General features: G+C 42.9%; 1 protein-coding gene across 8 annotated transcripts in view; it reads left to right on the top strand.

Annotated features, from left to right (window-relative positions):
- Nucleotides 1-5,505, top strand: part of LOC129706393 (monocarboxylate transporter 2-like) — a 356,464-nt gene extending 350,959 nt beyond the window's left edge. For all 8 annotated transcript variants that reach the window (XM_055650680.1, XM_055650677.1, XM_055650676.1 and 5 more), the window contains one exon: nt 207-5,505. In XM_055650680.1, the coding sequence (XP_055506655.1) occupies nt 207-484 (278 nt within the window). In that variant the 3' untranslated portion in view covers nt 485-5,505. The remainder of the gene's footprint in view (nt 1-206) is intronic.
- The last annotated feature ends 12,532 nt before the right edge of the window (nt 5,506-18,037 follow it).

The raw sequence follows: 18,037 nt of genomic DNA, 5'->3' as shown, positions 1-18,037 counted from the left end.
TCTGTAAATTGCCCCTAGTGCATCTGGCGTGAAAGTTGGATAACATAGAACTAGTGTGAACGGGTGATCAATAGTCGGCGTGGACCCGGTGAGCCGAAAGGCCTGTTTCCACACTGAACTAAACCAAACTTACCCTTTCTAGCGATACTTGGAAACAGTGAGAATTCATTTGTGCATACACTAAGATGATAATTTCTGTCTTTCAGGATGGTTGGTGGATGTAACACAAGATTACAGGTACATGTACCTGGTGTGTGGATGCATTGTGATTCTAGCGAGCGTCTATTTATTTATTGGAAATGCCATCAACTACCATTTGCTGGCAAACGAAAAGAAGATGGAGGAGGAGGCAATGAAAGCATCTCCGGATGATGCAGAACTAAAAGATGTCTGTGAGAACGCGCCAAGCAGTGATGCTGACGATATTGAAATCAATCCCCAGATGCTGCTGGCTAATTCCTCTGAGAAAGAAACTAATGTCTAATCTAACCCACTGATCTGCTGTTTCTTTTCTCCCAGTGTTCACTTGAAATTGCGTGTCAAGAGTATGTCAGTCTCTAGGTAGGTATAAATCCAGGGCTCTAACAGGGGGTCAGTATTTTCAGCCGCAGATCATTTGCTAATCCTTGGGGTGTGAAGGATAACCCTTCCGAGTCCCAGGAATCACCCAAATTTAAAGTTGTGGTCATAGATATTTCTGCGTCTCTTTGCACTGTTATTGCTCTACGCTGCGGTTTGGCAGGGAGGTAAAGTATTCCGAAATGGTCAGTGTGCAAGAGGGGAATATCTCCAACATGTTCCATTCAAACGATCATCTACTATTATGCCGACAATTTTCAATCTGCACCGTTTTTGTTGCCGATGGGCAATTTTCAGAGAGTGGCAGCAAAAACACTGAGGGCAGGAGTTCATTTCTGACTGAGCACAACTTGATGTTACTATGCACTATTTTTTTTTTGTATATGCAATCCAAGGTATCTGTGCTAGGAACTGTGCAAATTAACATAACAGCGAACCGCAGCTGCAGACTGCAGACTGCAGAGAGCATGCAAGAGTGTCGGCAGTGCACGCTAAATGCGGAAGAGGGCACTAGACTGAGAATAATCAAAGATTAGTTGCCATGCTTCTTCATGAGGAGATGACTCTTGCTAATCAAGCCTCTAGAGACTTGACTACAGCCTTTCATTAAGTTTGACTTTCAGGAAACCTAATGAAGAGCAAAAGGCTCTTGCCAGTACAAGTCTCTCATTCTGAGATTAAATAGATTAAAGCCCGGTAAACAAACCAAATTGAGCCATGCCACTCAAAACAAAAGACTAACTAAATGGAAGAGGGAGCTTGAGGACAGAGGCTCCGAAGCCTAGATTTTCTAATCAATGTTGATTTAGCAACAGCAGTGACCCATTTATTTTTTTTAAATAATGTCAATTGGAAAATCTAAGCTTTATTCATTTTCAAGTGAAATCAATGCTGAATTAATCATAGGGTTTTGAAGATCCTCGGTGAAAATGTATTGAGGAATGACCACCCAATTTTTCAGTGTCATTCAACTCCAGGTCAACACCACCTCGTAGTTTAACACCAGTTGACTTATCATCAAATCTTGTTTGATCACCATCTGTGGGATATTTGGCTAAGTTTCTTTTAAAAAATGCTAGAAATTGGCAAATGCCCACAATAAATCGCAATAGGTTTGTCGATAAATATGGATTAAGGCCTCTGGTGCTCTCCTTAGATCATCGCTGAAGCATTTTATAAACTATAGTTACTGTTGCCAATTCCGACCTGTGGCTACTAACCCATAGGTACTGGGTGCCCTACAGCTAACATATTACATTTCCTTGTACCAAAGCCTCTTACCCTTCACCAAAAACGTCTCACAAGTAAAATTAGCGTGTTGTCTAAGTTGATTGTATTATAATTCAATTAAATGAATATCAGGGCCATTAGTTTTGGAATTAATTAAGGCTTATTGTTTGTATTTAAATTTTATATTGTAATATTTTCAAGACACAGGACTAAATTTTACAGTTCATTTAACCAATAGCAATTTTGTGGGATAATTGTATGCACTCTTGAGAAAATAAATAGTGAATGACATAACCGGAAATCCTCATCGTAGAGTAAGTTTAGCTTAGTGGGTGTAAGAAGTGTTAACAAATTAATTTGGTGCATCCTCCTTTTGATTTCTACTCCTTTGTGAGTGGGGAAGTATTTGCACTTTCTGAACAGCAATAAAACAGTTTGATGACCATGGTCTCACCACCGTTATTAACCTTATGCACTGCTTTGTGATCATAGCAAGACAATGAGCACCATTAACCTTGGGCACTTTCTAAATTTAACACTATCCCCATCATAGCCTGCACAGTGCCTGCAGAATTTGGAAGCTCATCTGACTGAGATCAATTGATCTTGGTTTCTTCTACCACATAAGAACGCACCATGAGGGAGAATCTTTCCAGTTAATACCAAAGGGGTCGGTGGAATATTGGTATTATCCTGCCCACTATGACCTCTGATTGACCACATTTGGGGTGAGGCACAGAGCCAGCATTGCGTCTGATCCCAGTACTTAGGCTAAAATGCATCTGTATGTCAGAGAAGCAGATTTACTGTTCGAAACTGGCATCTAAAGGCAAGAGTGTACAGGTTTAAGCTGAGGGGAAGGAGTTTTAAAGGTGGTCTGAAGGGTGAGTTTTTTTTTTACATAGAGAGTGTTTAGAGATACAGTGTGGAAACAAGCACTTCGGCTGACCAAGTCCGCGCAGACCAGCGATACCCGCACACTAGCACTATCCTACACACTAGGGACAATTTACCATTTTCACCAAAGCCGTCGTTCAAGTATGAGAGGAAACTGGAGCACCCGGAGAAAACCCACGCAGTCACGGGGAAAACGTACAAACTCCGTACAGACAGAACCTGCAGTCAGATCGAACCCGGGTCTCTGGCGCTGTAAGGTAGCAGCACTACCGCTGCGCAACCGTGCCGCCTTTTAACGTGAGGCATAAAGCCAACATTGCGTCGGATCTCAGCATTTAGGCTAAAACTCATCTGAATGTCGGTAAAGTTCCAAACCAATATCAAAAAGCAAGAAGGTACAGGTTAAAGCTGAGGAGAGGAAGGTTTAAAGGTAGTCTGAAGGGAAAGTTTTTTTTTTAACAGAGCGTGGGTGATCTCAGGAATGCACTGCCGGAGGTGGTGTTACCTGGCAAACTGTTATATGTAAAAGGCATTTTGATAGATACGTAAATAGGCATGGAATAGAAGGGTATGGTCCTTCTATGCAGGCAAATGGGATTACTGTAGAGGACCGTAAGGTGGGCACGGTTGTGCTGGGCTGAAGGGCCTGTTTCTCTACTGTAGAAATCTATGATTATATGACTCTAATGACATATCACTTTTCAACTTCAAGAACTATGTACATATTTGAAGGTAAGATCAAAATGGAGAAAATGTTAAATGTAATCATTATCTATCAGATATCATTGATGGAGATTTTTTAGTGCAATAGTTACATTATTAGATAGAAATGAAAAGATTTGGAGACTTGACTTGAAATTCTTCCATGCCGCTTTGGAATTTTAATTGTTAAATATGTCATCTGCCATAAAAAGCCAATATCAATAACGGTGAAACTGCTGAATTATTGTAACCATCTAGTTGATGAGCTATTGTACGATCCAAAATTCATATCCATCCTGACCAACACGGGTCTCCAAATCCAGGTTCATTATTACCTGCCATCTGAAATAGCCTAGCATTAAAAGTTTACTAGAGAATTAATTGCTGGCCATTCAGTCGGACTGAAGGTGACATATTCCAACCAGCAGTTCAAAAAAGGTATTTGAACACCACCTTATCAAGACCACACAGGAGCCAGCAATGAATGTTAACCTTGCTAACAATACCCATATCCTATGGTAACATTGAAGATAAATGCCTAAAGGTTCATTCCCTGGTTGATCACATGAATCCCTTTATATAGTTGTGTGTCAGCACATTGTATTCCACCTCTGAGATTCATTCCATTGACGTCAGTGTGTAGTGCAGTACCCTGATCAGATTACATTCAGCACTACCATATAGGAATGAAGTTCAAAGCCAGTGAGCTTCATTTAAATATGTGGCCACTAATACTTAACTGTTGCACTCCACTTTGGTAAGAGAAAATAAACCACTGGAAAACTCACTTAAGAACATACCCACCCCTCATCAAAAGCACAGTATAATCTCAATTTATCAGTAAATCGTGTAAGTGTAAGATTAGCTTCCTATTGTCTGGTCAAGAGTCAAGAGTGTTTTATTGTAATTTGCCCCGAAACAGAACAATGGAATTCTTACTTGCAGCAGCACAACAGGCATGTAAACATAGCGTGTAGGGAAGGATGCTTGTTTAAACCGAAGATAGACACAAAAAGCTGGGGTAACTCAGCGGGACAAGCAGCATCTCCGGAGAGAAGGAATGGGTGATGTTTCAGGTCGAGACCTTTCTTAAACATAGTACATAGTACACCATAAAGATTTTTTTTTTTAAAGTTCAGTACATATATATACAAAAACAAACAATAATAGTGCAAAGTCAAAACCAATGCCCCCAAGTCTATGTAGTTCAGAGGTTATTTGGAGGTTGTCCGCATAATAGTCTGATGCATTTTGGGAAGAAACAGGCCCTTTGGCCAACCAAGTCAATTCCGACCAGCGATCACCTCTAGACTTGTTCTATCCTACACACTAGGGTCAATTTACAGAACCAATTAACCTACACACCTGTATGCATTTGGAGCGTGGGAGGAAAGTAGAGCACCCAACGAAAACCCACGCGGGCACAGAAAGAACATAAAACTCCATACAGACAGCACCCGTAGTCAGGATTGAACCTGGGTCTCTTACACTGTAAGGCAGTAACTCTACCGCTGCGCTGCCCCTGGTGGAGGCTTAGTCTCAGTGTATACACCACCTTGCTATTCAGTACCACCTAATACTGGGAAGTAAATACATCAGTAATCCGTACTCTAGCATACAAGCAAAGATTTTTTTTTTCCTCAATGAAGTTTCTTTGAGGTTTCTGGAATGCTTTGCTTTGAATCACATTGGTATGCAATTTTTTTTGAGACTTGAACTGGTATCCCATTCCTTCTCTCCAACATCTCCCGCTGAGTTACTCCAGCATTCTGTGTCTGTCTACGGTTTGAAAATGTGGTTTCATTCTTAAAAGTTCCCCGCTCTAAATCCTGATGAGTTAATTATGTGGTGATTTTGTCAGTCTAAGAAAGCTTGTCAGCTGCAGTAGACCTGAATATCATCAGAAATGTTTAGCATCCGTGGACCAATGTGTTATCCTTTATTGACAGCCTCACACATAGACTAACCGTTAAGTGATCCACACCAAATGGTATTAGCCTCTGTTTCTATTAGACGGGTAACATTTGCTTCAAAGAAACATAATTTATTAAACTTCATTTTGGAATTAAATAGTAGCAGATCAAATCAAATTAACCCCCCCCCCCCCCCCCCCCCCCCCCCCCATTCCTGTATTAATAATGACAAGGTGAATGAGCTTAGTACACGCAAAGCCAAATGGGTTCACCTGACTGATGAGTAGTGTTTCATTCACCAGTTGAACTTGGGAAGATGGTACAATGGTGTTGAGGGAAGTCATGTGTGAAGACCTGTACAGGGATGATGCAAAATAATGAGGTGTACAAATAGCTGCTCCAAAAGTTTCAATTAAAAATCAAATACACGTTTGCCACCAGCATACGTTGTTTTCTATGCCTCTTGATTATTGAAATGTGCAAAATGTTTCATTGTTGTACAAACGAGTTGATGCTATGTTAGCGGACAAAAGGGTTTTGAACCTACAATGATTTCAGATGTATAGGTTTGACGTGCAATTTGTCAACTCCACGGTAAAGTGCATAATGCATATGTTATGAATTAATTAGATCAATTCTACAGTTTTGGCTGTGAATAGGCTCCTTTGGATTTATTCATAGATTAACCTAGCTGAGTGTTTCAATGATGGGCTTAAGCACAACAAAACCAGCTCAGGAGAACCCACCAAGTTTAGTTTGTTTAGTTTAGTTTAGTTTAGAGATACAGCATGGAAACAGGCCCTTCGGCCCACTGAGTCCGCCCCGACCAGCAATCATCCCTATACTAGTTCTATTCTACGTGTGGGCCAATTTACAGAAGCCAATTAACTTACAAACCTGCACAACTTTGGAATGTGGGGTGAAACCGGAGCACCCGGAGAAAACCCAAACGTTCACAAGGAGAATTTGAATTTGATTCCTTTATTGTCATTCAGACCTTTCGGTATGAACGAAATTTCGTTACCTGCAGTCATACACAATAATAATAAATAACAAGCTAACATCCACCACAGTGAGTTCACCAAGCACCTCCTCACTGTGATGGAGGCAAAGTCTTAGTCTCGGTCTCTTCCCTCCTTGTCCTCCCTCTGAGCTGAGGCGATCCAGGCCGAAGATGCCGCCCTCCAGTCCAGCGAACCTTCGTGGTGATGTCGACGCTGCCGAAAGCCGGAACGCCGTCTCCGCTCCGAGTCAGCCCGCCACAGCCTCAGCTCCGAGTCGGGCAATGTGTAAACTTCACACAGACAGCACCCATAGTCAGGATCGAACCCGAGTCTCCAACGCTGTAAGGCAGCAACTCTACCACTGTGCCACATGCTTTAATAAAATGAAACTTTTCCGTGGTGGAAATGTTTTTTCCTGTTTCTAACCAGTAAAAGTATTGATGTTTGAAGAACAAGTTAAACTGAAGGCTATCATATCAGTATATTGGTAAATTTATCCCCCACAATCACATATCAAGGTTTTCCTGACCCACAACATGCCTTTCAACACCAGAGTTGGTTAATGTCCTTTCCAATCTTGCAACCCGGATCATTAGTATGACGTTAGCTCTGTGCACTGTCTTGGGATGGGTGAAAACTGAGAGTATTGGTAAAAGCTTTTGTGCGACCAAAATCATTACGGACTTTTAAATGTCTGCTGTTTTTAAATGTCTTTATTTCTATAGCTGCAATTTATCTCTCCGGGATCAATGAGGTGCTGACAAAACAGCACAGTAACTCATAATCTTCTGGATTACTGGATAAATGTCTGGTTGGAACATATATGATCCGTGGGATGGAAGAGGAGAATTATTACCTCCACTGAGAATTTCACTTCTCCAAAAAGAATTGGGCACAAGCAGAATTGATCTGGATCATCCTACAAAACGGCCCATCCTAAACGGTGTCACCATTATGCGAAGGTAGACACAAAAAGATGGAGTAACTCAGCGGGACAGGCAGCATCTCTGGAGAGAAGGAATGGGTGATGTTTCGGGTCGCGACCCATCTTCAGACTGGTTAGGGATAAGGGAAACGAGAGATATAGATGATGATGTAGAAAGTTGAAGAACAATGAATGAAAGATATGCAAAAAAGTAACGATGATAAAGGAAACAGGGCATTGTAAGCTAAAGAAGGAACTGCAGATGCTGGAAGATTGAAGATGGACTTCCATGGCTATCTGAAGTTCAGGCTATTGTAAGCTGTTTGTTGGGTGAAAACGAGAAGCTAGTGCAACTTGGGTGATGGAGGGATCGAGAGAAGAAATGCCGGGTTTACTTAGAGAAATCAATATTCATTCCGAAGATAGACACAAAATGCAGAGAAACTCAGCGGGACAGGCAGCATCTCACCCATTCCTTCTCTCCAGAGAAGCTGCCTGTCCCACTGAGTTACACCAGCATTTTGTTTCCATGATTTAAACCAGCACCTGCAGTTCGTTCCTACACATTCCCGCATTATTATGCCTCTCTTTCTCCCAACCCCAGGAAGTTTGTTGGTGATTATGTCAGTGCTTGCTTTAGTATATTATTGTCACGTATACCGAGGTACAGTAAAAAGCTTTTTTGTTGCGTGCAATCCAGTCAGAGAAAATACTGTACATGATTGGAATCAAGCCGTCCACAGTGTACAGATACAGGAAATAGGGAAGTCCAGAGCTCTTCCCTAACCAAGCTGTGATGCAACTCGAGGGTATGGTTTCGGTCGTGCATTTGCAGAAATGTGTCAAAGTTATTGGAGATATGTCAAACTTCCTTGGTCTCCTGAGGTAGTAAGACCATTAGTGTGTCTTTGCTGTGGCTTCAATGTGGATGATCCATGTATCAGTGGTAATATTTACTTCAAGAAACTTGACAATCTACCCTTTTCACTTTGGCACCATGGATGCCGATTGGGGCATACACTCCACCATGCTTCCTGAAGTCGATAACGTAAGGGCCTGTTCCACGAGCACGCGACTGCATGCGGCAAGCGCGACCAAACCAGACGCATAGGCCGCACGGAGGTCGAGTGAGTGACATGAAGTTTGAGCGAAGTCCACGGGAAGTTCGCGCGTGATGTACGGCGTCGAAGCAGCTGTGGGCCGGCTGGCCGTTGCCGCGCGGAATTTTTGAACATGATCAGTTTTTCGGAGCCCTGCGCGATGTCGGGACCAGCTCCGCTCAACTCCATACGGCTCTGGCGATCGAAGTGGGACCGGCCCCGCGAGGCCGTATGGCTCAAGCAACCACGTTAGGTCGCGCTTGTCGCAAGGAGTCGCATGCTCATGGGACAGGCCCTTTACTCCTTTATCTTGCTGATAATGAGGGAGAGGTTGTTGTTCTGACACCAAGTTCTCTACCTCCTTCCTGTACTCCGTCCCATCATTGTGATCCGACCGACCCTCCACAATGACACAATCTGCAAACTTGTAGATGGAGTTTGGAGCCACATTTGGCCGCACAGGCGTGAATATATATGGAATATAATTGGGGACTGAGAACCCATCCTTGAGTTTTATTGTGGGGATGTGTTGTCACCTATCCTCACTGACTGAGGACTGTGAGTCAGAAGGTTGAGGATCCCATGGCAGAGAGTGGAGCTGACTCCTAGGTCCAGGAGTTTGGAGATGAGTTTAGATAGGATTATAGTGTTGAAGAAGGTTATAGTCCATAAATAGGAGTCCCACGTAGGTGTCCTTGTTGTCTAGATGTTGCTGAGATAAGTTTAGGGCCAGGAAGATGGTGTCTGCTGTGGACGAGTTGTGATGGCAAGCAAACTGCGGTGGATCTAGGCTGGCTGGGAGTCTGGAGTTAATGTGCTCCATCATCAATCTCTAGAAGCACCTCATGATGGTGGATGTCTGAGCCAGTGGACGGGAGTCATTAAAGTATGCCACCTTGCTTTTCTTAGGCTTGATTTGAGGATTTGAGTGGTTTTCTTGAACCATGTAGGGACTCTGAATAAAGTGATAAGTTAAAGACGTCTCTGAATACCTCTGCTAGCTGGTCACGGCTGGGAACTCCATCCAGGCCAATATCAACATAGTGTCTCTCTCTCCCCATAGGGTAACCGACCTTTTCAATATTTCAAACAATGGGTTTGCAATCACAAAACCCCTTTGTCAAACTGGTTGGCTTTTTAACACAGCCTAGCAAGAATTGATTGTAGACATTAGGAGAGCTCCCCCTCCCCTCACCCCACTCACCATCAACAACACCACAGTAACATCTGTGGAGTCTTTTAAGTTCCTAGGAACCAATATCTCCAAGGACCTTAAGTGGGGGGCGACCATCAGCTCCACAGTCAAAAAGGCACAACAGAGGATGTACTTCCTACAGCAGCTGAGGAAGCACAATCTGCCACAGGCAATGATGGTCCAATTCTACACGGCCATCATAGAGTCTGTTCGCACCTTCTCCATCATGGTCTGGTTTGGCTCAGCCACCAAGCACGACACCTGGAGGCTGCAGCGAATCGTCCGATCAGCAGAGAAGGTTATTGGCTGCAACCTTCCCTCAATTGATGAACTGTACACTGCAAGGGCCTGGAAGCAAGCGGGCAAGGTCATCTCTAACCCCTTCTCACCCTGGCCACAAACTCTTTGAATCACTTCCCTCTGGAAGGAGAATGTCAAAGCTGCCACAGCCAGACATAAAAACAGTTTTTATCCACGAGTAATTGCTCTACTCAACAGCCAAAAATCTGTAGCCTCCCTTTGATCTGGTATTTTGTTGGTTCACATGCTTGATCAATGGTGTTTTATCATTAATGTATTATTATTATTAATGTTTAGTGTTTTCTGAGTCATTCGTAACTGTCACTGTATGTCATGTTGTTACTTGTGGGCGGAGCACCAAGGCAAATTCCTTGTATGTAAATATTTGGCCAATAAACTTACTTACTTACTTGCACCTCCTCCAACCTCATCTATTGTATCCGTTATTCTTGGTGTGGGCTCATATATATTGGCGAGACCAAGCGCAGACTGGGTGATTTTTTTCTATGAACACACGCTCTGTCTGCCTTGGTCTACATGATGTCCCAGTTGCCAAACATTTGAATTCCCCTTCACATTCCCATACTGGCCTTTCTGTCCTGGGCCTCCTCCACTGTCAGAGTGAAACCACGTGCAAATTGGAGGCACAGCATCTCATATTTTGCTTGGGCAGCTTACAACCCATCTGTCCGTATAAACGTTGATGTCTCTGGTTTCAAGTAATGCTTGAATTCCCTCCCTCCCCCTTTCCCACACTCTAGTCATCCTATTAGTTCCACTGTTCACATCCCTGTATCCCTTTGTTATCACCCCTTCCCCAGCCAACAATAGGCCATTGTGGGCTCCACCCTTCCTTGGTCATCTGTTGCCGGCCCTGCTTTGTTCTGGCCTTTTCTCACTCCAGTTCCCTCCCTTCTACTTTCAGCCCAAAGAAGGGACCCGAACCGAAACATCACCCATCCTTTTCTCGATAAATGCCGCCTGACCCGCTGAGTCACACCAGCAGATTGTGTCTGTCTAAGGATTAAACCCAGTTGGATGGAGTATGTATTGTATTGTGGCCAAGCCTCCTTTGAAGTTACTCAGTCACTTTACAAGTCATAGCATGTGTTCAATTTATCCTGCAGCAGAGGTGGGATAACCAAGGCAGGAAGAGATTGAGGTCAACCGTTCTTTCATATCATCAAAGCAGACACTGTGAAATACCTGACATGAATCACGGTTTGTATTCCAATCCTTTATTCTGTGTTTGTCCAACACTGTGAAACAATAAGAGAGACGACCATAGCCATTAAAATCTCTACCATTGAAAGAACTGAAATAAGATCCAATTGCCTCAAAACCTGACGTGCAAACAACGGGTGGAAGAATTTCCACGGGTGAGGAGTGTGACAGCTAAGGGCAAAAGGTTCACTGCAAAACCTCCGCATTGATGAATTCTGTTTATGATGTCAACCAGTGACATGATTTGCTGTAGGTGTCTCCCTGCAGTGAAAATCCTAACACTCTCCCGCGCCATCTAGTAGGCAAGGGATGATCAACATCGCAGTTTACAACCCAGTGGTATGAATATTGCTTTATCTAACTTCAAGTAACTCTTGTATCCCTTACCTCGCCGTTCTTCCCCAACCCTAGTCGTCGTACTAGTTTCACTGTCGTCCTGTTGAGATTCGCTGTCTGAAAAACTCGTTATCACCTACCCCACAGCCAACAATGGACCATTGTGGGCTCCTTCTTTCCTTGATTATCATTGCTTTTTCATTGATCTTTCATTGATTTGTTCTATACCTCTCAATATCACCATCTATATCTCTTGTTACCCTTTCCCCCCGACTCAGTCTGAAGAAGGGGCTCGACCCGAAATGTCACCTATTCCTTTTCTCCAGAGATGCTGCCTGACCCGCTGAGTTACTCCAGCATTTTGTGTCTATCTTCAATGATCTACATTCTCTGACTGAAAAGTGAAGATTTCTAAAACGAAAGGACGGGATTGATTGAATTTTAAAAAGTACAGAACAGGACCAGGCCCTTCAGGTCCATCTGTCTCCTCAGATCCTGGTGAACTTCTACCGCTGCACCATCGAGAGCATCCTTACCAACTGCATCACAGTGTGGTATGGAAACTGCTCTGTCTCCGACCGGAAGGCATTGCAGAGGGTGGTGAAAATTGCCCAACGCATCACCGGTTCCACGCTCCCCTCCATTGAGTCTGTCCAAAGCAAGCGCTGTCTGCGGAGGGCGCTCAGCATCGCCAAGGACTGCTCTCACCCCAACCATGGACTGTTTACCCTCCTACCATCCGGGAGGCGCTACAGGTCTCTCCGTTGCCGAACCAGCAGGTCGAGGAACAGCTTCTTTCCGGCCGCTGTCACTCTACTAAACAACGTACCTCGGTGACTGCCAATCACCCCCCCCCCCCGGACACTTATTATTTTTTTTTTTTATTCAAAATCGTTTGCTATGTCGCTCTTCAAAGGAGATGCTAAATGCATTTCGTTGTCTCTGTACTGTACACTGACAATGACAATTAAAATTAAAATTGAATCTGAATCTTCAGCCAAAAATGGCTGTGCCAAACATGATGCAAACATGATGCCATGTTAAACCAATCTCCTCTGCCTGCGCGTGATCTGTATTCCTCAATTCCCTGCATACCCATGTGCCTATCTATAAGCCTCTTAAAAGCCACTATCATATCTGCCTCCACCACCACCCCTGTCAATGCATTCCAAGCACCCACCACTCTCTGTTAAAAAGACTTGCCCCACACATCTCCTTTGACCTTTGCCAATCTCCGCTTAAAGGTATGCCTTCTTGGTACAGGTATAAGAGGTGATGCAGGCATAGAGTACCGGAAACAAGTAAGGCCCCTTCAATAAATAGAACATGTGGGCAAATATTTTAAAATAACACGGACCATAGTCATACCACACAGAATGAGTCACTCACCACTCATTCTATACTCATGACTGCATAGCCGGTCATAGTGCGAACTCCATCATCAAGATTGCTGACAACACCACTATTGTGGGATGTATCACTGATGGGGATGAGTCAGAGTATAGAAGAGAGATCGAGCACTGTCCATATGGTGCCAGCACAATAACCTGGCCCTCAACACCAGCAAAACCAAGGAACTGATTGTGGACTTTGGAAGGAGTAGGATGGGGACACACAGTCCTGTTTATATCAACGGGTCGATGGTTGAAAGGATCAAGAGCTTCAAATTCCTGGGTGTGCACATCTCTGAAGATCTCTCCTGGTCCGAGAACACTGATGCAATTATTAAGAAAGCTCATCAGCGCCTCTACTTCCTGAGAACATTACAGAGAGTCGGTTTGTCAAGGAAGACTCTCTATAACTTCTACATGTGCACAGTAGAGAGCATGCTGACCGGTTGCATCGTGGCTTGGTTCGGCAACTTGAGTGCCCTGTAGAGGAAAAGACTACAAAAAGTAATAAACGCTCTGACCGCCCTTCCATCGAGGGGATCTATCGCTGTCGCTGCCTCAAAAAGGCTGACAGAGTCATCAACGACCCATACCGTCCTGGCCACACACCCATCTCCCTGCTACCTTCAGGTAGAAGGTACAGGAGCCTGAAGACTGCAACGACCAGGTTCAGGAATAGCTACTTCCCCACAGCCATCAGGCTATTATACTTGGCTCAGACAAAACTCTGAACATTAATAGCCCATTGTCTGTTATTTGCACTTTATCAGTTTATTTATTCATGTGTGTATTTATGTATATAATGGTATATGGACACACTGATCTGTTTTGTAGTCAATGCCTACCATGTTCTGTTGTGCTGAAGCAAAGCAAGAATTTCATTGTCCTGTCAAGGACACATGACAATAAACTCTCTTGACTCTTGACTTGACTTGAAGAGGCAGTTTGGCCCAACCTGGCCATGCCAACCAAGATGCCCCATCTGAATCAGCCCTATTTGCCTACATTGTGTCTATATCTCCCTTAACCCATTCCATTCCATTCAAGTGTCGCTCAAATGATGCTACAGGTGTCAAGTCAAGTCAAGAGTGTTTTGATTATCATTCCACCGGATGGTGCTTCGATGGCAGCCTCGCCTATAGTCTGTACGTCCTATTCGTCTTTTTTTGTTATTTTTAGTGTGTTTAAAAAGTTTGTGTTAATGTTCTCCAGTTTGTTTTATGTGGGGGGTGGGGGAGGTGGTCGGGGGAAACTCTTTTTCTATCTCTTACCTTGCCGGAGATGCGATTGTTTTCCTGGTCATATCTCCGGTCTCTCTGCGGCCTAACATCATGGAGCTGGAGGCCTTGTTCGGGACTTTGAGCTCCACCATGAGGCGTGGACTTACCATCAGATTCCTTGCCTGGAAAGTTAAATCTTAACTACTCTGTCCTAAGCTATAGTTTTGTGATCTATAATGAGGAAAATACCTCCAGCTAATGCATTATTAGACACATTAGGTAGATAGAAGCAATTTCTTCAATTTCCAGAATTAAAACAAACTGGATGAAAACAAACTGGATGAAAATGTTGACCAGGAAACAAAAATAACTTTTGAATATGTTAGTGTTGTGATTTACGGAAATCATTCGTTATATTTCCTTCCAAAATATTGAGGTGTGTGTGTGTGTGTGTGTGTGTGTGTGTGTGTGTGTGTGTGTGTGTGTGTGTGTGTGTGTGTGTGTGTGTGTGTGTGTGTGTGTGTGTGTGTGTGTGTGTGTGTGTGTGTGTGTGTGTGTGTGTGTGTGTGTGTGTGTGTGTGTGTGTGTGTGTGTGTGTGTGTGTGTGTGTGTGCGCGCATGTGTTATAACAATAACATTTGTGCACATTCATATTGACATATAAGACCACATATGGCTTGGGTTAGGGTTGGGGTTAGTGTGTTTTATTTCCTCATAGCTGTATTTGTGGTGTAGTTCTAACTTTTTGTATGCACTGTTCCTTTGGTTTCCTTTGTAATACGTATTCTTTAAGCTGTGGATGAAATTCGATGTTCCATGTGCTCTTAAAGAACAATGGCACAACATATGTTTTGAGAATAATCAAGCTTAAATTTAGTCATAGAGCATGGAAACAAGCTCTTCAGACCAACCTGCCCCTGCTGATCAAAATACCCCATCTGCACCAGTTCCACCTGCCCACGTTTGGCCCATATCCCTCTGAATGTTTCCTATCCAAAGATATTGGATGAAATGGAATTTGTCTTTGCCTTTATCAGAATATCTCCACCTCTCTCCGATCACTCAGAGACTCAACACGGGTTGTGGGATTTAAAAGGACCATTAAACTATAACAAATACCCATCTGGATAAATTGGGATGTCCCAGTGAGTATATTATGTGTAAATCCCATTAACGATAATTATATGTCTACATCCCATGTGGCAAACTGTACAATCAAATCCCTTTCTAAATGAACTACACAGGCCTTAGTAATGCATTTCTAAGGCTAGACTTCAGTCTTGCTAACAGGTTAGTGCATAGCTCCAGTATTCATTCTGACCTTGGGATTGCCCAATGTTGAGGAAACAGTTGCCTCTCTTAGTAATACTATCCCTTGTATTGTCAAAGTTAACAAAAAAAATAACAGATTGACATTCTGTATCTCTCTCCCTTTCAACATAATATCAAAGCTGGGACTAAGATATGGAAGAAGAGTCTTGCATGGAACATCCTGCAAGGAGAGAGTAATTATTATTTGTTAAAAAAAAGTATTGATATTAATGATTAGTTTAAGTATCCTAATAAAAAATTGTTGGTCTGGAACAAATCTCTGACAACTGGTCCTGTGGCAAATTAGGGCCAGACATTGTAATTGGAGATCTGCATGGGTGCACATTTAGTGCATACAGTCTGTGCCACACTGACCAAGGTGTATATCTTGCTTCACCTTTCCTCCTGTAGCAACAGGAATTCAAAACAATTTAGGCATCTATTTTTTTTTTTTGAATGAACTAGAGGGAATCTGTTGATAAATCCAGGTCTTTGCCCCATGTTTTTAGTTTAGAGATCCAGGGCAGAAACTGAGCCTTCAGCCCACTGACTGTAAATGTAACAAAGTCCTTGAATCAATGTCTGACGCTAATGGGATTGTGTAAGTATGGACTGCTAACATTACTGACCTTCACCCATTCAATCCCATCGACATCTGTACGATTCATGGAGTCAAATAGTCATACAACGTGGAAACAGGCCCTTCAGCCCAACTTGCCCACACCGACCAACACCGACTACACTAGTCCCACCTGCCTACTTTTGGCCCATATCCCTCTAAACCTACCCTATCCATGTACCTGTCTAAATGTTTCTTAAATGTTGCAATAATAACTGCAAATCTGAGCACAACTGCCTGCTCCTTTAGTTTTACTTTAGAGATACAGCGTATAAACAGGCCCTTCGGCCCACCAGGTCCGCACTGACCATCGATCACCTGCACACAATAGTGCAATCCTACACACTAGGGGACATTTACAGAAGCCAACTAACCTACAAACTTGCAAGCCTTTGGAGTGTGGGAGGCACCCGGAGAAAGCCCACACGGTCACAGGGAGAACGTACAAACTCCGTACAGACAGCACCTGTAGTCAGGATTGAACCCGGGTCTCTGGCACTGATAGGCAGCAACTCTACCGCTGCGCCACCATGCCGCCCTTGACACAGGCTGTTGACCATCAAATTAACAATATTTCAGCCATGAGGCCCTCACCTATGGACCCTAAGATGAACATAGAGAGGGATGGGGGAAATGGGCTGTGTGAGTTTTGGAGGATATCCGAGAGCCATTGAAGGTAATTAGAAAGTGACCTACAGCTCGCAATGAGTGAATCTGGTAGCAAAAAGGCCTGTACACTGTGACAAAGAAAAAGGTTAAATATGTACATATATTCAATCATAACATACTTTTGTTCTTTCTATTCAATGTGCTACTGTGAAGCAGGTGTGTCTTAAAGCAGTTAGACAAAAATGCTGGAGAAAGTCAGCAGGTGAGGCAGCATCTAAGGAGCAAAGGAAATAGGCAACGTTTCGGTCCAAAACCCTTCTTAAAGCAGCCACAGTTGTCACATTAGTGTTGGTTAGTTTAGAGATACAGCATGGAAACAGGCCCTTTGGCCCACCCAGTCCAGGCTAACCACTGATCACCCACTCATACCAGTTCTATATTATCCCACTTTCTTATGCTGTTTCTACACATTAAGAACATTTTTTTACCAAGGCCAATTAACCTACAAACCCTCACGTCTTTGAGACATGGGATGAAATCAGAGGGAACCCACGTGGTCACATAGAGAACATGCACACTCCACACAGACAGCACCTCCGGTCAGGATCGAACCCGGTCTCTGGTGCTGCGAGGCAGCAATTCTACCAGCTACATCATGTTTCCAGAAATATGTGATATTGTTAAGGATACGCAGGCCACGTTTGCTTGCTTATTTGACCAAAAAAACAATATCTGCCATGTGGCACTTTCTGGCTTTGTCCCTTTATCACTGAGTTTATTTGTGTTATACCTTTATCCAGGAATATGCAATGCTTTTCAGTCATTTTGCGTTTAATAACACCCTTATTTACAGATTGCATACCTGTTTTTTGTAGAAGATAAAACATAATTAAACTGGTCAAAACAAGGCGATCATAAAATGTATTGTTCTGCATTGCTTTATTATTTTCACTGTTTTATTGATCATTTTTATCACTTTTATATTTTATTACAGTCACATACTACAGCTGTGCTTTGTGTGCATTGAGGTTTGATATTTAATGATAAAAAATATCTATTATCTTTTCAATTATGATTTTTTTCCCACTCTGGGGTCTCTTGAAAGTCACGTAAAATTGATTATTTTTGTCATTGACAAGAACAAATTTTTAAATAAATATGTTTACATTCTGTTCAACCTATTGCTACAATTTTATTTCCACTGAAAGCAAATCTCTTGCATTTTGATCACTTCTTTCATGCCATGGAGTCGTGAAACTTGGGCAATATGGCATTAACGCAGTGCATAGAAAATCATGCATTAAAATGCAACCTCGAGATTTAAAATTCAAATGGGTAAGTTTTTGTAATCTACATGGGATATAAAATGGATCAATGGAATTATTATTGAGGTTTTACAGGTGCATTAAATGCAATAACTAGAAAAATAAATATACATTACAATACATTATCAGTTATTCTCCATAAGCCAATGGTTCAATG

This window comes from Leucoraja erinacea, chromosome 19 (genome assembly GCF_028641065.1).
Source record: "Leucoraja erinacea ecotype New England chromosome 19, Leri_hhj_1, whole genome shotgun sequence".
In the NCBI taxonomy this organism is placed as follows: Eukaryota; Metazoa; Chordata; class Chondrichthyes; order Rajiformes; family Rajidae; genus Leucoraja; species Leucoraja erinaceus.
This window is presented reverse-complemented; position numbering and strand designations above follow the sequence as displayed.